This window comes from Platalea leucorodia (genome assembly GCF_965183815.1).
Source record: "Platalea leucorodia genome assembly, chromosome: 3".
NCBI lineage: Eukaryota > Metazoa > Chordata > Aves > Pelecaniformes > Threskiornithidae > Platalea > Platalea leucorodia.
The window spans coordinates 81,111,087-81,136,978 of NC_138825.1; the positions used below are offsets into that span (position 1 = coordinate 81,111,087).

General features: G+C 35.9%; 1 protein-coding gene across 1 annotated transcript in view; it reads right to left on the minus strand.

Moving 5' to 3' along the window:
- The window catches only part of GRIK2 (glutamate ionotropic receptor kainate type subunit 2), a gene marked incomplete at both ends in the record, with an annotated part of 428,838 nt that overhangs the window by 76,993 nt on the left and 325,953 nt on the right, over nucleotides 1-25,892 (minus strand). The window contains one exon of the mRNA XM_082305204.1: nucleotides 24,113-24,330. Within this exon, the coding sequence (XP_082161330.1) occupies nucleotides 24,113-24,330 (218 nt within the window). The remainder of the gene's footprint in view (nucleotides 1-24,112; nucleotides 24,331-25,892) is intronic.

Consider the following 25,892-nt stretch of genomic DNA (forward strand, 5'->3'; position numbering starts at 1 on the left):
CATCCTGAATGTATCCCATTGACAAAAAGACAGAAAACTTGCACTCCGCGTGACTAAACTGAGTAACAAAGGGTTGTTTGGGATGAAACACATACGCATTCAAGTGGAGCAAACCCTGAAATTTCAGGTGTGTAAAGTGCCTTATTTCCCTTCTCTTATCTTAGAATGTTAATCTATTAATCTATTTGCTCTTCCATTCACAATAATCCACAAAAATGGGATATCTTAAATGGTATGGACTGAAAGAGTTCTCCTCTCTGAATACCTCAACATTAAAAACTTCAGATATTCCTTCTAATGCATTTTCTACAAACTGACCAACCAGCTAAAACCAAGCTATAACAGCACAGCTGTCACTGCAGGAGTAAGGGAAGATGCAGTCATCCTGTTTCCAGACCAGTCCCTGGAGGACTGACAGGCCCCCAAAGAGTCTTAGAAGTAGGCACTTTTAGCTGTTCAGAATAGCCAGACTTAGTCATTTCTGCGTAACATCAGAAGCAAACTTTCTTAGGAAACTAAGGAAATTGCTGACTGCAGGGACAGGTGGCAATTGAGGATTTAAATGTTGTACTTTGACTAAAGCAGCAATTAGTTACCTAAGTTATCTGTGGAACAGATGGCATGTTAGGAGGAGAAATGGTGGATACATAATTTCATTTGAGTAATTTTAGACAGGTAGATTTGGGAGGAGTACCATAAAAATTTAATGCAATACTAATACTCTGTAATCAATATATCAACACTACAGTTTATCTTAAAATAAGAATACTGTGTAATAAATTCAGGATTACTTTCTTCAGCACTTTTTATTATAAGAAAAACATGTTTGAGATTAATATGGCATGGTATTGTTTTAACGATACTAGTAGACTCATTTGGTAACCAGCAAAACTAGATACAGGTTTGGTCAACTAAAAGAGAGCAAAAGAAAGAGGACATGGAATACCTGAATTCATAAAGAACATGAGTGAGGTATCCAACTGGTGTATACCTCAAAGGGATAAAAGAGCATTTATAAACTTTCCAAACTTCAAAAAGTATATACACAATGCTAGAATGAAAATAACACTGAAAATGAAGTATAAATACGTTTAGGGAGAAAATCATGCTGCTTGCTTTAGATCTTTAGAAGTTACTCACCTGTTCTAAGCTAAGATTCATAGACACTCACTTTACATTCAACAGAAAAGGAAAAAGAGGTTATCTCTAAAGAACAATTCTGCCAGCTATCCCAATCCTACAGTAACTACAGAAGTGAATTAAAAGACTTGGTCATGGTGGATGACTAGCTTCTGTCCTCTGAAGCTAGGCAAGATGAATGACATTAAGGACAGAAAGATGAGTGATTTCAGATAAATTCATCCAGGGGAACCCGATAACAATGCCTCCTAAACTGGTGAGATTTTTCTATTGAAATAATTTTTTTCTGTTGGAAACCGCTTTTCTGCATATATAAAAAATTTTTGGGAGAACTTTCAATTGCAAGGACAAGATAACTTTCACTAGACAGCAGGACTGGAACAGGATGAGGAAATTAAGGACCCTGGGCACTCTCACTGTTCATATACCTCCCACCTTGCAGAGACTTCAGATGGGCTCAGGAAATAAAGAGAGAAGTGGGCAGAGGAAAGACTTCCACCTTCCACTTCCACCTGAACTTCTGGAAGATTCTTCTCAATTTTATCCTGTGGGAAAATATGTCATTGGGCCTGAACAGATTTTTATGGGGCCCTCTGCCAACCCCCATCCTGTCCACTGAGAAAGGAGGGAATAAAAATAAATTTATTTAATTTTTCATCTTAATTTAAGGCAGCTTTTTTTTGTTGCTTGCATAAATATGAATTTTAGATATTGTCAACCATTCCCAAGGGCTGGAATGAAATGAAGTCACTTGAGAGCTAAAGAATGGCATGTTGTAGGATATCACTAGCCATATGTTATTTGTCTTGGAAAATTCCTACTAAATCAGGATCTAAAGGAGAATAATAACTAGCCATTCTGTGGTCTGGAAGCAAAGGAAGGACCAGATTAAGCTATGACAGAGCTGTTAGGAAGCCAGAGAACATGTCAAACTAAGCATCAATGTCTCATAAATTTCATGTCATAAAATTAATTCAAATAATTGCTTTAAACCATGGCTTTAATGGCTTTAAACCATAATGAAAGAACTTAAAACAAAAGGACTATAAGACTAATGACAGAGGATTCCGCATAAGTGACTAAAGGGCTTAGGGTTAGGTCTAGTTGTATTTAACAACTGCATTATTGTGCAGAAATGACACAAAGGGATCACAGAGATTAGAAATACAATGAGGAAAAAACATTGCATGTCATTTCACGGTACCTAATTTAAAGAGAAACTTTCTGAGGAATAAAAAACCCACTCCTAACCTCAGGCTTGAAACCTAATAATCACAAAGATGTGTTCCCCTTTCTGAACTTTAAAAGGGACTGTACTGTTCTGATCTAGGGCCACCTAATAAGCACTTACTTCTCTGCTATCTGTGATAAATATCAATGCTAGGCAGATGGAAAGGTATAACACAGATGTTACATCTTTACAATAATGTCCAATGACAGAGGAGTCCTGCTGTTGGGGCGGAATCAACATTAAAGACCTGTTGTGGTACTTCCACCAGCTGTGATTTAAAAGTGATAGGGTTATATTTTTACAAGCTTATACCATGAGCTGTAGCTATGTACTAAAAAGCCCGAGGAAATATTAAATGATAAAGACCTTAAGAAAGCAATAATCACTTTATTTATGTCAAATTATCTGAGAGCACTTCAAAAACAGTGCTATTATTAATATTTACATATCCAGCTTATTTTAAATTTTGGATGAGTAACTCCTCCATAAAACTGTTTTGTAGGCAGAAATCTGATAAACTTAAATGCTGCATACCTGAATCTGAGAATTTTTTTCCTTATTGTCTGAAAAAGATAACTGAGCCTAACAAAACGATTTTAAGAAGCACAATGAAATAGGACACACATATATTGTACTAGAGCTTGTGTGTGCTTCTACAATTCAATCTTCCTACTTTCAAGAGAATTTTTCAAGAAACCAGGTTCTAGTATGGTCTAATTACATTTGTTTTTCAGAAATAAAAAGCAAAGAAATCAGCTGAGACAGTTAAGTCTGAAAACAGCTTTTCAAACAAATTTAATAAATTTTGTTTCACCACTATATATAATCTCTAAAGTATAAAATTGTGAAGAAACATTTAAAATTAAACATAAATGTTTTAAAAGAACCACTATAGTCTATCAAATAAAACTTTACTGTTATAAATATGGCATTAGAAAAGAAAAGCAGCCTGAAAATTGAAGCATCTAAGGAGGATGATGCTAACCAGAGCAATTAAAGAGACGGGATAGTTCCCTTTTCACTTGAAACTGCTCATTTTTGCTATCATGGTAATTTACAGGTAACTCTTGCCTCAAATATCATATTATTAAAAATACAATTGTTTTTCATTACTCTTATCCTCCCCTTTCAGAGAAAATTTTTAAATCAGCTCTGCAACCTCGTAAATGCAGGGAAATTCCTCCCTTAACTTGAAATCCATTAAACTTCAGTGGGGACAAGCCATCCCTTCACATTAGCATACATTTAAATAAAAAATGAGTTATATACATATGACTGAAGCAGAAAGTTTTCAAGAAATTTGAAATCTTCAGGGAAGTTAATCTGGTTAGCAGGAATAGAAATTTAAACAGCAAACCTACCTGAAAGAATAAGACTCAAAGCTTTACAATGCCGATGATACCTTGTTTCAGGCAATTATTTGTGTGAATTGCATTCAGCATGGAAGAGAAATTTTTGCTCAGAAATAAACTTTGCCTCAAATTAAAAAAGAAAAACAAACAAAAACCAACCAACCAACCAAAAACAAAGGGCAATGGGAAGAGAAGAGAAAGTAACACAGATGTGTTAAAAAAAGAAATGTTCTCTGGCAGAATGTTTTTTTTTTTTTTTTTAATTTGGATTTTGATTCTTTGTTATTTTAGCCAACTGCAATATTTAGAAAACCATACAGCTTGGTTCCTTTGGGGTTTGTGGTGTTCTATGACAGAAAATAGACTTTGTGAACATAAATGTTCATGTTTTAAGTTAGATTCAATGGGCTAGTTCCATGTATTATGAACTTTAAAACTAAGATCCAAATTTCAGATTTTCTGGTCACAGTTTGGTTTAATTAAGATACTGATTAAATGGTTATGGGTTCAGGGTGCCATACCACAGTTAAATGACCATCCTAATTTACTTCATGTCTTTTTTTTTTTTTCTGGTTTAAGTGGTGTTGGTTTTTTTGGGTGGGGTTTTTTGTAGGTTGTTTTGGTTTTTTGGGTTTGCTTTTTTTTTTTTCTACAGCTGTTTGTTTCTGTACAACTGTATCTTTAATAAAACAGCCTGTACTTTGTGTATACTGAGCATGTACAAACTTCACTGCATTAATACAAAGCTGAGGAAGTACCCAGAAGAGCTGGAGGCAAGCAAGCTGTTAAGACCCCAGATGGCCCATGCAGGGAAAAAGCTTTCCATGACAGGAAGATGTTTGGACATGTGAAAGCTGAATAACTTTGTTTATTGCAGAAAATGGTAACTAGATCATCACATTAGCATGTGGGATTCTACTGCAAAGGGAAAGTCTTGTCACCACATGAAAATTAATTCACTGATGCTTCAGTGCATCTACTGCCTCTTATAATCTCATCATGTGAATGGTAGGGATTCCATTCAGGATTTGTGTCTTTTATGAACTGCAGTACATAACTCATTTCACCCAGATTTTAACTATTTGAATTGCACTATGGCTTTAATGTACATCCACATTAATACAGTGCCTATGATATTGGAGACAAACAAATGTAAGACAGTAAAAACCAATCAAACAAGAAAAACACAACAGTAGTCATTATCACTAATACGATAGCCAGTAACTGAGTTGCAAGTCTCTGAAGTTAACATAGGAATGAGCATGGCATAATTGTCTTGTAAACAGATGAGAGAACAAGATACTATTTTCATGAGAAAGTGCATTGGAGTATGATATTTTATTTCTGACAGTACAGTATAACTAAAATAATTTTCTAGATAGGTAGAATTTAAAGCAGAATTACCCACAAACATAGCTCTAATTTAAGAATTCATTTTTCGGAATGTCCCAAGAGACCAAACTGACCTGGAGCAATCAAGACCATAAAGACAATCAGAAGACAGAGCTGAACATAATCAGTTCAAAAGGAGTGGTACGGTTCAGTAGTTGCCACAAATGAGCTAGAGGAAGGAAATTATTCTATGCCTCCTAAGTATAAATTAACGTATAAAAGGATCTATATGTTCCTTGAGATCTTTCAAATCCCACTTACTGTTCGTTCCTTGCTTCAGTAAAACACAGTGAATTTAATAATACCTCAAACTTATTAACGATGTGCATTTGCTGGCACCAGCAACAGCACTGCTGTGTTCATTCTGTATATTTCTGCATCAATAATCTGTGAACATCCTGCAGCAAATTTTCATGTATTTTATGTTGACCAATTTAGCAGAAAACATTCTGGCAAATCAGATCTCTGAATGCATTAGTTTAAGTAAAAATTTAGAGGAAAGAGCTTTTGATAACTATACATAGAAGGCTACAATTACAAATTAATTTTCTGATCTAATACCCATTTATTCAGCTGGAAACTTTCAGCACAATTCACTGGGACGTAGTTGTATAGGGATACAAAGTTCATAGCTTAAAAAAGACAGCAATAGACCCACTGTCCTTAGTAAAGTGTACAAAGTTTCACCTCATACAATTGTTTTGATAATACATGGGATTATGAAAAAAAATTTCTTAGATTTAGGATTATCATAAAAAGTTATCCTACACTAACTACAGAATCAGATTCTTCTGATTGATAAACATTTTTCTTCATGGCACCTGGTTGCATCCATGTGTTAATTTTCCTGCAGCTGAGCTTTGAAGCAGCTCTATTCCTAATCTTTTACTTACTACAATGTAGTTCCTGGGGAAAAGAAGTTTAACTTAATTCTTGTGACTTTATTGTTTTGGTAATCAATTAAAATGCTCATTGTTTTCAGAAAACTGTCAGGAGACCTACAGTGAAAGATAATACAGTTTGTATAGTCTAATTAGCTAAATTGCGATATTTAATAAACGAGACACCTACCTGTAGTGACAATCAAATATTGTCACTAATCTTGGTCTATAGGGATTTTCCTTTTTTTCTCTTTTATATGATAGCTTGCAAAATGCTAATTTTAATGGGATTTATGCAAATACAGTTAGAGAATGTGCTCTATATTACATGTGTTCACACCATATTTTCCCACTCTGAAAAGTACAACACTCAGTGCTTTTTTTTGTAAAAGAGACATAATAAGTGAATTAAAACTATACAAAGGGTGTTATTACACTTCTGAAGCAATCTTGATTCAAGGAACAGATTTTAGACCAGCTGAATAACTGTCAGAGTACTCACTTACAGATCATCTCACTTACAGGTAAACTTGACCCTGAATCTCAGTGCACACAGGAGATACGATTGGCTGAAAGGGTGTGTCATTGCTTCTGAGCAAGTACAGAAGCATTGTAATACAGCAACAGAAAAAAAGGTTTGTCCGTGTCCCCTTGTATTAGAATAAGAAGGCTGAAGATTTCAGCCTTCAGTGCGTAAAGTTTTTCATAACTTCAAGAAGCTGACATTTAACTTTATCAGTGTAATTAAATAAGGTTATTTTCTCCATTACTAATATGGATTTACTACCTAAAATAAAAGCCTAATAAAGTCCGGGTTGTAAATTACTTTGCATGTTATATAAAGCTCTAAATTTTATTGCTATCTCTGTTTTGCTTGTTTTGATAAATTGTTGTTCGAAAGCAGCAAAAATGCAAAAATATAAGAGATGATTTAACAGATTTTTATGATGCTTTTGGCTATGCTGATTGAGATACAAAATATTTGGTCTTGGGCTACTGCATTACAGGAATGCCTCAGCTTCACTTTAAAGCCAAAGGCAAAGTAATTTTCTCTTGTTGCCAAACATATCTGTAAGCACTGAAGGTAGAAGCAACTTGCTTGTAAACATCATTATGCCGCATTCTAAGACGAAAGAGCAATCTCGACAGACACCGTGTGATGTTCATTTAAACTCTTAATGTCAAAGCCCTCAGTTCTGCCCCTTGTTGTGAACTTTGGAGGCACAGGAAGCTGAAGCACTGCATAGTACTCAGCACATCAAATATGGCACTAAATATCTAAACTATCAGTGCAACCTTTGATTCAGTGTGTGCTCTAGAGCATTTATTTGATTATTAGTGTGAACAGAGCTCAAGGACCAGGGACAATTAAATTTCAATCCATGCTGGATTTCAGTGAGAAAGGTGCTTTTAGATAACTAATGCTGACTCCTCCTCCACATCGCCAATAAATATAATTTGCCCTAAGTATTAATTGAGCAACTAGGGGCAGAACTTCGAATAAGCATTTTAATTTAATTTAAAGATTGGTGAGAAAATTGCTTCAATGTTTTATAAGAAACATGTATCCATCCCTGTAACTAGAGGTATTGTTAGAGAAAGATATATAATTAAGGAGTTGGCCTTTTTTAAGGCAAAAACCCACTATGTTCAGTCTCAAGCACACAAAATCTCTAATTCACCTTCTCGAAAATAAAGTATCTCACAAGTTTGCAAAGTGAATGAATGAAATCATATATCAGTGAATATTTCCCTCCAAGTATTCTATCCTCACTAACACCTGCTCCTTTTTACAGCTTGCTCAGAAAAGCATTCAACTGCTATCAGCAACTGTAAGCTCTCATACTGACAAATACTATCTATGATCCACTGACTTGCCAGCTCAACATCGCTCTGTTTACTGACTCTCCCGTTTTGCCATTCCCTGTAGGACAATCTCTCTAAAGAGCATCCACTTGATTGATGTATTGAAATTCAGTTTTTCTGTAGCAGTTCCTGTGTGGACAAACATAGAAAAGTTGCTTATACTGTTCAGAAAAAGAAACATAACTATCCAAGCTAGCCCCAAAACAAGGAATTTTCCAAAGAAAAGCCTTTAAATATTTATGCTCTATAGAAATGATAACATGTTGTTTGTTTCCTATTAACATGCTCCTAAAGAAGTATTTACACTCATCTACAATATAGTGATCACCCAGGGAGCCAATTCTTGTCCCAGAGTCATTGCACTGGGTCTGCTTCATTCAGAGAGAGAACAAATTGCAACGTTCCAGTTTAATAAAATCCTGATCACTTAGTGCAATTGCCCAGATGGATATCTATCTAACTTTTTAACTGTTGTTAAAGTGACTCTTAGAGCTGGAGTCATGAAAGTCATCATATTCTAATTTTCTGAAAGCTTGATAGAACCAATATTCTGAGTATAGACGAAGTGTAATGAAGCACTTTCTTTCCCATAGGAAAGTCTTCCACTCATATTCTTTGATGCCAACTAACCTTCACATCTGCTATTTCCCTATTGATTGCTACAACTTGGCACTTTTGTAGAGCGTCTGATGAGGCAATTCTATTCAATGACACCACTTCCTCTTCAACAAAAGGAGTGCAGTAAAATAGCAGTGTGTTTCCTATACCTTCAGGGGAAATGCTGTGTGCAAATTATGCAAACAAACACGTAGTCATCATTTATATGTGTGTATGTGGAGAAGAAGAGTGTTTGTTCCTTTTATAATGAACCATTGCCTATGTAAAATTATGCAAAGTAGATCTGGTTTTGAATTTTTTAAGCAAATGAGGAGTCATTCTGGGTCCCACTTAAAAAATCCATCTCAAAATACATGGTGCTCACTATGGAAATAAGCTTGAAATTAGTCATCACTTAAAATATGATCCAAACATATATTTACAAATCAGTAATGCACATTAGATAATATCAGAACAAAGAGCATGTTTGTTTTGCTGTCCTTGAATACAAAGACATCAAAGATTCTTTTTTCAAGTAAAATGAAATAATTTCTTCTTGAAACATATTACACTAATGAAATATTTCATTTGAAATTAAAATGGTAAGTAATATCAATTATCTAATAGTCCTCATTTATAATGCTGTGGGAAACACCAGCCTGACAAAAAACACTGCATGTTTAAATTAAAGTTCAAATACAACATTTTGGTTTCAAACAGACTGAAACTATTAAACCATTGGTGTTTTATTTGCATTTTACTTTGGCTTTCCTCTAGTCCAAGACTCTGGAAGTGTAACATTTAACTGACTTCCTTTTTTCTTTTTCTTTTTTTTTTTTTTTGTGAAACTTCAGATTCTTTAAGCTTTAATGGCCACAATGTGCTCTGTGTATAGTCTTACTTGGAACTAGCTCTTTTTTTTCTTTCTTTTTTTTTCCTTGTTTGTCTTTAAGCCTAGATTCACAAAGGTATCGAAACACCTAATACTTACTGAAATCAATGGAAACTTATTTATGAAAGAAGCATAGAAAGAAGAAATAAGAAATAAGGATATAGTTTCATGTTAGGATTTAAGGTTGTACAAATATTTTAACAGGTTACTGCCACAACAATTGATTTGCTTTAAGTTGAACCAGTACAACTAAGAAAAAAAAAAACTGATTTGAGCAGGACAGAAAAGAAAAAAGTATTCACCTCTTCAGCCAACTTTTCTACTAAAGTGTTGAATCAGACATAATTCATTCTACTGGCAATATCTGAGCAAAACTGCTAATGGTTCTTACTAACTTATATCCAAATCAAGACTATGATTCACCTGTTACAGTTAGCAAAACAGGCCCAGGACAGAGGCCCATAATGGTCCATACCATCTGTTAGCATGGGGCCTGGAACAGTTTTGGCCTGTCCTAAGGAATAACCTCCCAAATGATACCTGGGCTCCACCCCAAGATAATAGGTCAGGAGATGTCAACCACATGCCAAAGACTGTTCCTAACAGGGTGTTTGTGCATGATCACCTAATTTTGATGGAAAAGAGAGTTTAGCCCAGTGACCTTGACTTTACAAATGGTCCTGGCCTGTTTTATTTACTACTAAAAATATAGCCTCAAAGTGTACAAGACAGAGACATACAATGCATTTGGAACAATATACTTGAAACACTATATAAAGATTTCTGTATGTATTTTACATTGCTGTCTAATAAAGATTTCTTTATACATTTTACTTTAGCCTCTAAACAGTCCACTTCGAAATTCTTACTTCAAAATGTTGGGTCAGAAATCATGATTCTTTAACAATAATTTTTAAGACAGCTTTCAAACACTGGAACGGGCTTCCTAAAGAGGTGGTCAATGCTCCATGCTGTCAGTGTTAAAGAAGCATTTGGACAATGCCCTTAATAATTTGCTTTAACTTTTAGTCAGCCCTGAAGTACTCAGGCAGTTGGACTAGATGATCATTGTAGGTCCCTTGCAACCGAAATATTCTGCTTGATTCAATTCGATTCGATCCTATTTAGCTTTAATCATTTTCCCTCTGTTTCACCTTCTAACCAAGAAGTCCAAAAGTACAGAAAAATAAAATTTGCAAAAGACAATTAATGATTCAGAATCTGTTAGAGGGTATAGTTTGTTCTGGATGTGGGCAAACTTTATTATTTCTGTAGAAAAAGCTGTTAGTTTTGCTGTGTCAACCTACTGATCTCCCATTTGTGTGTAGAAACCCAAACATGTGGACAGAACTTGTCTATACAATTAAAGAAACAGGAATCAATAACTACAGCGTTGTCATCTTCAGGCTTAAAGGTGATTCCATATTCTAAAAAATTACTACATCAATTCTTTTGCTACCTTATTCTTGCTATTCTTTTTTAATCCAGGAAAAAACAAACAAACAAACAAACAACTTTAAACAAGAGTCCTTTTCCTCTAAATGCATTAAGAGTTGCTCTAACAGTTGTAAATTAAACCATATCACAATTTTGGAAATCCAAATGCTATCTTAGAGATGACAACATAAAAATATTTGGAGCTTCAACTGGTTTTAGAAATGGTAATCTCTATATAACCTCAGTTTATTCTTGATTAACACCTACTGAACTTTAATAATTCAGTTGACCCAATTTGCTGAACTGTACCCTTCAAGTTAAAGTTTCCATGAAAATTCTGGCATAGAATATGTCAAGATTACCACATACTTCCAACAAAATATGCAAACAATGCAAATACATTACGGGTGCACACATCAAAAGCCTGCACCTGTCACCCTAATTTAATAAAAAAAAGTAATTGGACTCTTAAATGTAAAAAACATGACAAGCTATACAGCAGATGACACAGCAACATCTGCCCTGCTGGTGGAGGATAAATGTACTCAACCTCTAATATGATCAAGCATATGGAGTCACATGAGCAAAGCAAAATGGTGGATTGTTTTTATTGTTTATTTTTACTTTTGTTTTTGAAAGACAGGCTTTTGCAATCACTGGCTTACTTTTAGGAACATTCATTGTGACCAGTACAATTTTTTTAAATACGAAATTTACAAACACAGACCAGAATTTTGGCCATAGTCCAACTCAGACTGTAAGCCAAACTGTGAACTGTTTCTATGATTTGAAACAGATTTTTCTCTTTGTTTTTTGCGTTCATTTTAGTGCCAACATGTAAGAAAAGAAACTCTTCACAGCCTTTAAATCAATCATCTAAAATAAGACAAATATCCCCACAGTGCTAGTTAAGTCAGTCAGTTTTATTATGGAATTAAAATTATTTGCATTATTCCTTGTAAAATTAACTGATTTGCATACATAGATATTTTTTAATCACAGAATCTCCCTACAGTCATACTGCAGTTTATACGTATATGAAAGTTGCCTAGTTCTTAAACAGTGACCAGAAATTATATAAGATTCATCTTACATAATTGTAGTCACCTACACATTAAGCACGTAGACCAAGGTACTAATCTAAGCTTTTCTGTAGTCAATGGGAAAAGTTCTGTAACTCTGGAGAACACCGTCCTTCTAGGACAGTTACTTAAGGTAGTATGGAAGAACTGCTTTCTGGTGCCTTTCAGTTTCTTTCCAGTACCAGTAACAGGCAACGAGATGACTACTTGAGAAGAGAGCAAGTATCTACATTTTGGAGTGAGGAGAAACCTGCCCTACATGTTTCAAAAACTACATCTTCCCTAGTAAAACAAATAATCGGGGGAGGGGGTGTCGTCTGTTTTCCGGCTTTGAGACCAAAACACAGAATCTTATTATGTGTTCCTATTAAATCTCTCAACAGTTGTGATTTTTCCTTTACCAATCCATCAATTCACTAACCTATTGGTAAATTTACCAGGTATCAATCCATTGCTAGTACAGTCCTACTATACACATTTTGAGAAACTTCAGGAATACAGCCTATTCCTGGTTTTACTCATTGTCATTTTAGGGATGCCATGCTTCATTTTACAATTCTTATGCCTATAAAAGAATAATAAATTACCTTTGCTACACATTCTACCTATGAAGTGAAACTAGGTACCTTAACTGTTGATAATATTATCAAAATAGGGTTTGTGTAATGCAATACAGTGTAAGAAAACAGAATATTAAAAATTTGAATGACAAATACATAGTAACAAGAGGCTTTCAATGACTTGATTCCATCACTAATGTCAACAAATGTAAAAATAACAAAAAACATCTCAAATCACATGATATTACAAGTGCAACATTTGTAGGTTCTAGTGGTTTTGCTGTTAGATTTATTCCACTAAAACTTAGAGATTCAACTTACCAAAGAAATTCTGTATTTCTGAAAAGAAAATTGAAGACCTGAAGATTAAGACCAAGAGTCTTAATGTTTTTTGGAAGTGTTAAGAAATTTATTTGGAGTATTTAGAAATCAAGCTCTATCTTGGAAATAAATTCAGAAATCCATTATTAGCTGAATAAGAATGTAAAAAATAATGGCCTCAATACTGCCTATGAGATGAGCCTTATAGTTTCCCTTCGATCTTCCTTTCATCTTTGATGATCTGATTTGAAAAGACAGCCACTGAGACAGCCAAATCTTCTTCATTATGAACAGGTTGTAAAAAAAAAAAAAAAAACTACTTAATTTCAGAAGAGAGATTTCTTCTATGACACACCTGTGACTGGAAGAGGATGCTATAACTGAAATTTCAGTGTTTCCTCTGCTAACTTCTGATTTTATGGGTAGCCAAACCCCTGACTGGAATACCATTGTTGGACTGCACATCTATAATGAACTACGCTCAGCGTCTCTGCACTTCAGGGAACAAAAGTTGCATCAGAAATACTATGTGTAGCCATAAAACAAATTAAGGAACCAAACTGTCTTTGTTCAATCCAAGTAAATTCCTCAGCAATTCAACCTGAATAAAAATACACTTGAATGACAACTACCTGGATTGGCTTAGCTAGAAGTTCTAGCATCAAAGAAACTATTCTCAGAGCTTCATTCATTGTCAGATAAGGTAAAAGGGTGAAAGAAGAGCTAGACAGCCTTCCCAACAAATCACAGAAAATGTTTGGTGCTAGTCTTCCTTCTTCACAGAAAGTTCCTTTAGGGATGTGTCTTCCTTTTTCAGAAAGTGGAAATGTATGAAAGAGCACATGAAACTTCTATCAGACATGTCATATAGGAGCTTCTTAAGAGTTTTGGAAGACTCCTTGTAAGTCAAGGAAGGTGTCTTTTGTATCAAAAAAAAAAAAAAAAGAAAAAGAAAGACAGAGAAACAGAAAGACTGTGAGAGCAACAGAAAGAGGAACAGAACATTTTCTATCTTACCACTGGCCTTCTGTTGCACAGGAAAGTAAGAGTTCTTCAAAGAAAGACCAAAAAGTCAAGTCTTCAAAGGCCTCCAAGATATTTGTTGTATTTTATAGCTCATTGAGGGGGACCTGATTTCAGGTCTCAAATGCAATGATAGACTACTGAAATATAAATATTTTAAGGTAAGCAATACTACATCTTTTGTTAATTTTCACAATGCCTAGTTTCTAACTAGAAATAATAGTTTACTAATAGTATGTATTAATACAATAAAACCTCTCATGCTCCCCTCAAATCACAATGATTCACAATAGAATTCACATAATAACTTATCTGGATTTTGGTTGGAAATTACATTTAAATATCTCTTATGAGAACTTCAGTCAAATTCAGCGTAAAAGAACGTATTACTTATGATCATCACCATTATTATGAGTGACTGTCTCAGCTTTTAAGATATGAAAAAAAATAACCCCTCATAAATTCCTATACAATACATTGATGAGTAAATAGAAAGATCACATGCCATATCTGAACAAATAAAAAAAATGCTAAGAAATATGTTGCTTATCTTTGGACCAACGTGTTCATGGGCAGACAATCCTCTGATCAGTAGGCTACACAGATCATAAAGAACTGTCTGCTCATGGCTTGGACGGGCGTACTCTTTGCTGGGTAAAAAAACTGGCTGGATGGCCAGGCCCAAAGGGTTGTGGTGAATGGAGTTAAATCCACTTAGCGGCCAGTCAAAAGTGATGCTCCTCAGGACTCAGTATTTGGGCCAGTTCTGTTTAATATTTTTATCAATGATCTGGACGAGGGAATGGAGTGCACCCTCAGTAAGTTTGCAGATGACACCAAGTTGGGTGGAAGTGTTGATCTGCTGGAGGGTACGAAGGCCCTGCAGAGGGACCTGGGCAGGCTGGATCATTGGGCCGGGGCCAACTGTATGAGGTTCAACAAGGCTAAGTGCCGGGTCCTGCGCTTTGGTCACAACAACCCCGTGCAACGCTACAGGCTTGGGGAAGAGTGGCTGGAGAGCTGCCCGGAGGAGAATGACCTGGGGATGTTAGTCGACAGCCAGCTGAACACGAGCCAGCAGTGTGCTTAGGTGGCCAAGAAGGCCATTGGCATCCTGGCTTGTATCAGAAACGGTGTGGCCAGCAGGACCAGGGAAGTGATAGTGCCCCTGTACTTGGCACTGGTGAGGCCGCACCTCGAGTACTGTGTTCAGTTTTGGGCCCCTCACTACAAGAAGGACATCGAGGTGCTGGAGCGTGTCCAAACAAGGGCAGCGAAGTTGGTGAAGGGTCTAGAGCACAAGTCTTATGAGGAGTGGCTGAGGGAGCTGGGGTTGTTTAGTCTGGAGAAGAGGAGGCTGAGGGGAGACCTTATTGCTCTCTACAACTACCTGAAAGGAGGTTGTAGCAAGGTGGGGGTCGGTCTCTTCTCCCAAGTAGCAAGTGAGAGGATGAGAGGAAACAGCCTCATGTTGCACCAGGAGAGGTTTAGATTGGATATTAGGAAAAAGTTCTTCACCAAAAGGGTAGTCAAGCATTGGAACAGGTTGCACAGGTTGAGTCATGATCCCTGGAGGTATTTGAAAGACATGTAGACGTGGCGCTTAGGGACACAGTTTAGTGGTGGACTTGGTAGTGCTAGGTTAACGGTTGGACTCGATGATCCTAAGGGTCTTTTCCAACCTAAATGATTCTATGATTCTATGATTCAAAAGCATGGTTTAGTATATTTTTTTAATAAACAGGTAATCTATATTGTGCAGATTAAGGATCTTGTGTACATTAAACAAGTTAAATTAATGCATGGATACAGAAAAATGCTTAGAAGGCATCCATATCCAATAAGGCTTATGTAATTATTACCATAGGTGTATTGCAAAAAGGATGGTTTAACCAATCTTGACAAGCATTCTGTTTGGAGTAATGAATAACTCTGGAAAAGAAATTTATCAGTATAAGATGACTTCAGGTGGTGTCCAGAGCAATTATGGCACTGGAAATATTTCTCTACACAAAGCAATGCTAATGCAATGGGACAACACCTTAGTAGTATCATGTATAAACTGACAAGGCGGAACGAAAAGTTCACCTCTGCTAATGAACGGAGGCTTTCAGGCTGCTTCAGTGCGCAGGAACTAAACACTGAAGGTTTCTCATATGGCAGGATTTCACACGAAAGTGGCTAAACCTAGAGACAGTTCACTCTGAAGTATTGTTTCTGAATCACATTCCCAGGATGAGTCATAGATCAAATCTGCAAACTTTACATGGCTACTTGGTGATAGATCTATTTGCTTTGAAGAGCAAGACATTTTTTTTTTTTCATACTGATAGTTAAAAATGTTCTCAGATGTACTCAATTTCCTAAACAAACCCTAAGTCTGAAATCCGTCTTTCATACAGAATGCTGTTTGCAGTTGAAGGATTCTCTATGATCTAGTTCAGTTCCCGTTCTCACCTTGCTCATGATTTAAAGACAGACATGAAGAGAAAAAAGCTGAAAAGGGAAGAGAAAAGGAAAGTGTTCTTGCCCTGCCTCCTGGAGGAAAGCAGCAGGAGAAGGAGAGAAAGGTGATAAGGCTAGGTAGCAATTAGGCTACGTATTTCTGAGGAAAAAGCCTTGCAACCAAACCTATGATCAGAATCCAGAGTTCAGTCATACTGTTACAACTGATCCTGTTGGCAGTGCCATTACAGGCCCTGAAGAGGACAGAAAGTGAAGCACATCAGGTGGGAGAAAGGAAACAAAATGGCTTACCAGTTAAGACAAAACCTACAATAAGGACAACATACATTCTGGAAATATCAGCAATTATATTGTGGTTGATTTTCTCATCTTCACACCTCCAAATGTCTAGGCAACAGAACTCACTTCCCAAAGGGTGTGGATTCCCAGCGGCTTTTACATTTAGCAGGACGATATAAGATCACCCTGTCATGGAAAGGAACACCCTCTGCTCCCCTCGCGTGAGTTCTAGCATTTTAGCAGTCAGAGCAGCTTTTTTCACAACGGAAAATAAACATGCAACAACAAAAAAAATTCATTTTCAGTTGGATCAGAAAGCTGGACTGACTCTTGCCACAGCCCTATGATATGTAGCGCCAACAGAGCTTGAGGTTGAAGGCAGGAGAAGAGGTTGGACTACTCACAGTTAGATGGGCTTAAGTTGATCCCATAACAACACAGCAAGAAACCTATTGAGACATATGACCAGAAGCAATTTGCAGTGATTAGTAGTGATTAAACTCCATCTGACTTCAAAGGAAAAAGCCCCTACTTTTCTTGTCCTCAGTTGCATCACTATATATTCTCAAAAAAAAAAAAAAAAAAAAGACAGAATGGGTTTCTCTTAACTACAAAATGATTTTTCAAATATCTAGATTATAACATTCCTCTGAATCAGCTACATTTGGTAGAAATTCTTGTCTTTTGCTGGTAAAAAATCCTGACACAATTTAGGGCTCAAAGTGTGGTCTGGATAATATTTGTGTATCATCAGGCTTGACTTTCTACGGACAAATATACTGTTAATTAGTAATTTTGTTTCCCCCTCTGGGCTCTAATTTCTTGTATCCTGTATTTCTATCCAAGTGGCAACCAGATCTTGCTATATTTTACCATACCTCATACACTGAGAAAGACCAGCTTTATTCAAACTCCATCATGTACCTACAGTATAGATCATTAATGCATGTGCACTAATTATGCATATTGTTGTCAGATGCAATTTTGAAAAATAATACAAATGTCAGCTTCTTGCTGGTATGTTCATTTTAGCTCTACATTATATTCACACTGAGAAATCCTTATGGAACAGGAAAGCTGGATGAGACCATAGGTTACATAGTTTAGCCCACCTGAGAGTTCTGTGGGGAAATCAGCATAAAACTTTTTCCCCTATGAATATTTGGGGTAAGGCAGAAACAGATGCTGAGCTGTGGAAAATATTAATTGATTCAAAGACAAAGACAACTTTTCCTAATGCCAACTTTTAATATCTTTTTGATGTCTCTCTTCGACTTCTGTTCAAAAATAACTAGTGGGGACCCAATTCATATGTTAACTATTTAATTCAATGTTTTAATTATTGTGAATGACTAATCTTGTTTTCACTGGAAAGTTATGTATATTTCTGTGAGATGACCCCAAAAAGCATTTGCACATATTTCATTGGTTTCTAAGAGCCGTAGCTGGAGACAGGTGTAAATGATAAATATGAATCTTGAGATTTTGGAGCATAATTATTCATGAATACCACATGTTATCCAGCAGCTTATTAAGAGTGCTTACTATCTGGATATATGGCATAATGCAGTATAAATCTTTGCAGAAATGAAAAGTTGACTAGTCCTTGTGCTCATCTTTTTCAGCCCATAATGTAGGAACAGGGGAAAAGGGTATAAGGAATGAGGAATGGGGAATGGGGAAAGGGAAGGGAAAAGGCACGGGCATGGACAAAGGCAAGGGTGGAAAGGTAGTAGATTTCTACCACATTCCATCTGTTTTTAGTTTCATGCCTCAGCACTGAAACGCAACAGGCAGCCAAACATATGCTGTTATTTACTGCAGGAACAGTAATGGCTCTGACAACTCCAGAGAAGGGGAAGGGTCAAGACAGCATAAAACCTTTTCAGTCACTTTGTCCCAGTACCTGGAGAGATGGTTGGACTGAAGTCCTTTATTTGAATTAGATCTGCTTTCTGCCCTCAGATTCAAAACAAAGACAGTTCACCGCAAAGAACTTAACGGTACCAAATTTATCTGAATTTCTTCTATTTAGAATTCAAATGCACTGCTGCTTTTGTTATAGTCGGTGTTAATGCATCATCTAACCTACCTACCTCTGCCTAGCTTCCTTGATCTTTTAAAGAAATAAGTAGCACTAGGTGAAGCAGAGGTGTTTTGAGGTCTCTGGAAAAAGCCTGTATCTCATTCTCATAGACTCTGGCATTGCAGGTTCAGTTCTTACAAGTGTATGGAGCAACCACAGACCTTGCTTTACAGGTTTGCAACTGTGCCTGCTTTTTTTGTACATTCAAAGAAGTAGTGGTTAACTGAGTAGGTGTTCCTTCAAAGAGGGAATAATCGTGGGAAAATTGAAATAATGGATTTTAACGGTATGTGTTTTTAGCAGATAGGCCCAAACCATGACGAACAAAAAGAAGAAGGAAAAAAAAAAAAAAAAAAAAAAGACTACATGGTATTTATATTCAATTCTCTTTTTAGTCAAAAGTGCCACATGTGTTTTTATACATAAGAACAAGTCTGTATTTGTTACATTCAAATGCAACTTATCTATAAAGTGAAATAATTTTAAAGCAAACTGAACATGTATCTGTGGTATCTGCGACCAATTATTTTTTAAGCATCATCCAGATCAGCACATGGAATCTGGGACTCAAAAAATCGTTTTCTGTTAGTCACTGTCAGTCAGTGGATATTTGAGAAGCTCAGAAGTGGTGTTTCATCTTTGACTTGCAACAATTCCACCAAATAATTGATATGCACTGTTAAACTTCATAATGTTTTATTTGCAGCATTCAACTAAAGGTTCTGTGTGTGTATATGCCCACATCACTCATGACAAATGAATGGCATTCATACCTTTATTCTTGCTGCTATTCTTTCATTTATGTCAGGGGATCTGTCACTTGTAATCCAGTTGCCAGCAGTGGGAAAATTCCCCTACAACTCCTTCTTTCAGCCTTAAGAGACTATGTCTGAGATTTTGCAATGTATAGGTAGAGCTTCATGATATTTCCTTTAACAATAGGCTGAGAATTTGGAAGAGGATGATAGACACTAAGCGCTGAATTGTTGTCCCCAAAAATTTCCTGAGGGAGGTGGTAACAAAATGGCTAGGGTAAAAAGCTGGGGAGGGCACGGGGGGATGAGACTGAAAAGGGTCAGCAGCATGGATCTTTGTGGAGAAAAAGCAGTGCAGGAAGAAATGGAGGATATTGTAGAAAAGTAGAGCTGAAGCATAAAAGGGGTCCTGAAGAAGAAAAGGAAAGAAACTGGCAAATGTAAATAATAAATAGAATAGTGTATCAGATAATTCCAAGGTGTGTGAGTCAGCTTTCCTGAATTAGTCCCCTATCTGCCTTTCACCAAGTGATCTTGAAAAAGATGCATTCCCTTTTAGTGCTTCAGCTTCCTTATCAGCAAAACAAGAATATAAAATATACAACTCACAGAGAGCTAGAAGACTTTTAATTCTTGATACAGAAGTAATGACACTAATCTACTGCTATTAGAGAATGAAAAATTACTTTCTTTTTTACTATTGGGTTTGCAAATGTCTAGTAAGCATAACTGAGAAAACTTCCACTGTGTGTGGTACTGTACAAAAACACAGAAAGAAAAAAATTCTGACATTGAAAGGTACAGATATGAAAAATTATGAGAAAAACAGTGGTACACAGCAACTTCACAAAAAACAAATCTTAAAATTGTAGACCACATATAAGCATGTGTGCTATAGTAGTTTCTTTGTGTGTGAGCACGGAGAACTGTGGTACAAACAGAAGCAGGGTGGAATTAACATTGTTCTTCTCAATTTCAGAACTGTCATTCAGCAAGAAAACAGACACTGGGATTTTGAGAAACATAGACTGAGAGACCACAGAAATCAGGGGCAATGAAAAATCTGAGCTTTTTATCCAAAAAACAGCCAGTGTGAGATAAGTACCTTTCATTATAATAATAAATGCTTTTTCTTTTATTCCAAACAGGAAGGAAGATGGGCTTCTGAAACTTGAAAATGGTCAATAGTGACAGAAGCAGCCAAGAGAAAGGAAGAGATGTTCGTAACAAAGAAAAACTCCACAATTTGAGAAACGCCAAAACACATATCAGGAGTGGAAACCACAAGCCTAGCAGCAGATATGTCTTAGAATTTACTTTCACATTTCTTTCCTTCTAATTCTTGAATAATAGTAAGGTTTTCTGTGTTGTTCCCAATGAAATGGCCCACCAGACCCACCAGGCATATAACAGACTTGTAAAACTACTTCCTTTCCATGCTCACACTAGATAAGTAGATCTTAAGAGGAGAGAGCATTGAAAATTTCCTCCGCTTTCCAGCTTCTAAAAGGAGCTGTAATGTCATGTTTCTCAGACCATGAGGAGGCATACAGTGATCTGGAGGACCTAATAAACCTCTGCAGACAACATTCTCCTTTTTCATCAAAGCTATTTCACAGGGATGTTTGACTCACAAGGGTAACAGCATTTTCAACATATATACCTTGTGCTCTCCAAGATTTTAACTTCAGCAGGTTTTAACCTAGTAGTTAGTAGTTTGTTTGTCTGATTCCCATTTAGTTTCTCCTTCAAAAAGGCTCTTCTTTTGTTTTAGCACCACACAGCTTTGGCCAGGTTCCAAAGTTTTTTTAAGAAAGAATTCAATGGACTGCTATATAGATAATTTATGCAGAAATTACTGTCAGTCTCATGGGCAGCTACTGAGCCTCACTGTGATTGGAACTAATAACTATTACCAAGATATGATAATTTCATTTAGCATTACGAAACCATCTGGTGCCTTCATTTCTTGTTGTAACATAATGCCACTGTTTTACTCAATCCACTCTCATTAAAACAAGAAAAAGCAGCTAAGGAAAAACATACACACAAATGATAAATTTATCCTCTCAATCATCTTTGTGCAACCTCCCCCAGAAGTCATACTCTCATAGATTTTTGCAGCAGGAGGGGACTACTAAAATCTAATCTGAGCTCTTGTATAATGAAGGCTATCTATTTCATTGAGTAGCCTCTAAATCAAAAGCATAATGTGTTTGAGCTATGCTGTATCTATTTTGCTCACAATGGGTGTATGTGATGGATGAATCCAGCCCACTCCTAGATAAGCCGTACCAGTGGTTAATTTCTCTCACTCTTAAAAACATGCACCCTATTTCTAGTCTGAATTTGCCGAACTTCAGCTTTGAAACATTGGATCCTATTATGTCTTTTTCTGCTAGATTAAACAGTCATCTGCTGTCAAAAGTCTCATTCCCATTAAGGCACTTACAGACCATGATCAAGTCACCTCTTAACCTTCTCTTCAGCAGATTAAACAGACCGATCTTTAGCCTCTAACTACAATGCTTATTTCCAGACCTACACTCATTCTTTCACCTTTAATGAACTCTTTCCAATTTTAAACATATTTTCAAAGTGTGGCCACCAGAACAGGACACAATAGTTCATTAATAGTTTCCCTAATGCCATATAAAAATGCAGTGTTATTTCCTACTTGATATTCACTTGTCTATAAATCAGAAAATATATACCACTTAAAACCCACCTTTAGCTTACTGATAGAAAGTATTCTGAAAGGAATTTAAAATGTGAATATTTATCCTGTTTTTTTACACACAATGCAGAAAATGTATGCAACCCTTCTGTCTTTTCTATACTATCTATACTTTTCTATACTATCTACATCCACTGTCATTTCTGTCCCTTAAGATATTTTTCTGATATTTTTTTGTCTTCCTTCATCAGTTTCCTGTTCTTAAGTGCTTTTGATATTATTATTTAGTAATAGTATCTATGAGCTGTTCAACTCTAGTAGTACCTTTTAAGGCAATTCCACTTATAGTCTTATTTTAAAATATTTTCTTGCATTTTCATTTTCTTCATGTAAGGAAATTATATTCCTGAAGCAATTTGCTTATACAAAATAGAAGAAAAGGGAGCAGTATATTAATATGCAGAGGGGAAAAACATCCAGAGAGAGAGAAATAGTCTCTGCGCACTTAAAAACCACACAGATTATGCACATACAAAAAAGTAAAAAGAGTGAATAAGAGAGAAAATTAAGGGTGGGGAGAGGGAAAACTGAAACTTAGGAAAATGCAGGGAAAAGTGCTTCTGGCATCCAGAAGTAAAGACACTGCTAATTTAAACTTGCTTCCTAATATTTTAGAGTCCCTAGTTTGAATCTGAATTAGAACAAGTTCAAAGTTTTCTGCCAGACAAAAATGAAATTAAAGCCCTGTAGTGTTTTCTGGTAACTCAATAAACACCTTGTGTCATCTCTTTATGTCCCGACACTTAAATCATTTTGACTCTTTTAAAAACCTCAGTCTTTAAACTTTCAATGTTGTTTCTTTTAACCACTTCACATATTTCCTGACATCAAGAGACCTCTAATTGATTAGTTACTTCTATTAACTTAATCAGCTCCTTTTCCAACAAGTATTCTGGGGAAAATACTCAGAACCTCCCCAATGTATGCTGTAAGTTAAGCAGCCTAAAACATTCTGAGATACTGAAGTTGAATTGATTTTTATTTCCAAGCAGAAGGTGAAAGTCCTATAATTATTTTTAAAAATTAAAACTACGTGTACACTTCGATTGGCTCTAAGGTCATAAGATTAAATAGTGACTATTTAGCCTTGATATCTAAACAAAGTTGAATTACTCTCTGAATCTGATAAGAGGAACTGAGTACACATTCTTCAATTTCTGCACCAGTTTACCTTGGACCTCAGTTTGTCTAATTTCAGATGCTAATGTAACAATACCACAAAGCTTTAAGTGACAGCATAATAACTCATAAAACCAGAACATACTAGCTGAAAGTCTTCAAAATGTACCAAAGATCAGATAAATATTGTTAAATGCCTCTCCCATTGGAAGATCTGAGACACCTCTGGGCTATCAAACACAAGGAGTTATAGAAGAAACCATCCTCTCTCCCTTCATGCATACTTCTCACTAATATAAGCCCACTTAAATGCTTGATGAAGCTAGAAAAGAAAGATTCCTCTCTAATCCAGCAGCATATTTCACCATATTTCAAATTGAATGATCTTAGTAACAGGTTAAAAGGAATAGAAAACCTGGAAAAATCTAAGCTTTTTATATGGAGCCCAAATTTTATTCAAAAGTTTCTCAAAAATATGAAGTCCAAAAGGTTTTTCTCAGTCCAGCCACTAATATCTTTAGTGTAGTCCAGCTGGTTGAATAAAGACTATGATTAAGTATAATGTTATTGAACTGATACTGTAACTCCTAATCCGATAAAACTCACTCTAGTACACAGATATAGGAAAACCGTCTGAGCAAAGCGTTCAGGTTTCTTCACCTATTCCACTGCTATAAATTCAATTCTTTAAGCAAAAATCATCAAAGAAATTTCCTTTTATTTCCCATGAGAGGTTTTGCATTTGCTTCCTTTGCTATCTTGCAAATCCTCAAAAAAGTGATTTTCACTTGCTTTTGACAGCAGTAGGAATCATATCCATTGCTCCTCAGCAAGGTGCACAAACTTTCCCCCACAATCAGGATATAGGATCTTTTCAAACAGAATATAAAGCTTACCTTGAAGAAAGTCATAGTTGCTCCATCTTCAACTGCCCCGTACTCTATCTTTGTCTGTTTGGCTAAATCATCAGCAGAATCAATAGGGGATTCCATACGTTCCACTGTCAGAAAGGCGGCTAGGTTAGCAGTGTACGAGGAAATGATGATAAGTGTGAAAAACCACCAAATGCCTCCCACTATCCTGGTGGAGAGGGCTTTGGGCATGAGCTCAGAACCTAACGAAAACCAGGGGAGAAAGGTGAAACCAATGCACAAAAAACAATCAATAAGTGTTCAGCACTTTTTGCCACAGTGGGGAGATGGAATCACTGTGCAAAAAAATCTTTAAGCTACTGGCTTACATGTACTGCTTGTACAAACACACACAACTGAAATGAAAAATAAGAACTGATTACACTTATAAAGACAGATTTTTTGGAGCTGTGGGAATCAAAACATAGTAATGGGAGACTCAATGATCAGTGCCTTTTTAAAAGTTATAAATATATATACAGCAATGTGAAAAAAGCAGTTACTTGAACTGGCTTTCCAGAAAAAATCCTAGCTGGACTGAATCTCTAAGTTAATACTAATATTGAAGCACTTATACAGTATTTTATCTTCAAGGCACTAAATAAACATTATTTAAGTATTTTATAAAAACTCACTGGAGTAAATAAAAATAAGCTACTGATGAAAGAGGCAGATAGGAAATAAAGTATTTCATATGTGAAATACAAAATCTGAAATCTATTATAAATATGCTTTTGACTTCTGCCATTTGTAATGCTGTAAAGGGTTGCTTATTGACTGCTTAGATAAAAAAATTAACATCTCCCATCTCTATAGTTAGCCCCACAATTTCAGGTAAACATGGGTGGCTATGCCACACACTTAATTTAATAGAGCAGCAGTGAAAATATTAGACCACTATGCATAAACTAGATAAAGACAGATTATAATGCATTGCTGGAGTTGCCTGCTCATGGCACTAAAGAATGGAGGGGGTGACAGACACTGTATAGTAATTTGCATAATTATTAATGCTAATTTAGAGTCTAATGAGACAAATTGAAGCACATAAACTCCTCTTGTGTCTAATTACTAAAAATAGGAAAAAATAAAATTCAATGTAATTTACAGCCACAAATATTTATTACAAATGAGCATGTATGGATTTTTTTTCCATAACATTATAATTGAATGGATGACATTTCTAATGATGTTAACTAAACAATTTCAAGCTTCATTGTAAGAACTTTATGTAAAATCTTTTAGAAGTATCCGGAAATTTCCTTTCAAAGAAACAGTTTTACCATATCCACTATACCATTGTACCAAAACAATCCCTTTTTGTTAATTGGTCACTATGCTTGTTTGTAAATCTCCTGGGTAAAATGGAATGAAGGCAAGATGGACTATTTTATTACTGTTAAATTTTAGTGTTCATATTGAATTATTTAAGGAACTGGTCCAGCAAGGTAACACGTCTTCATATAAATGAAAGATTATGCCAAACTTCCAACGTCAATGCCAAAAAAAAAGAACAGAAAGGGGAGAAAAAAAAACAAAAAGGAAGAAAACCAAAGAAAAGGAAAAAAGAAGTGGTATCATAACTGGACTATCATATTCAAAAACAGCCCATCTTACCCTGCAGTTCATCTTACCCTTGCTGTTTCAAACAAAAAAAGCTGACAGACTTGGACATGACAGCCAACTCCAGCGCCAGACTCTGCCTAGAATTCTGCAAGGAAAAAAGTAGAAAAGTACCTTTCTGATGTAGTTGCTCCTAGGCCCT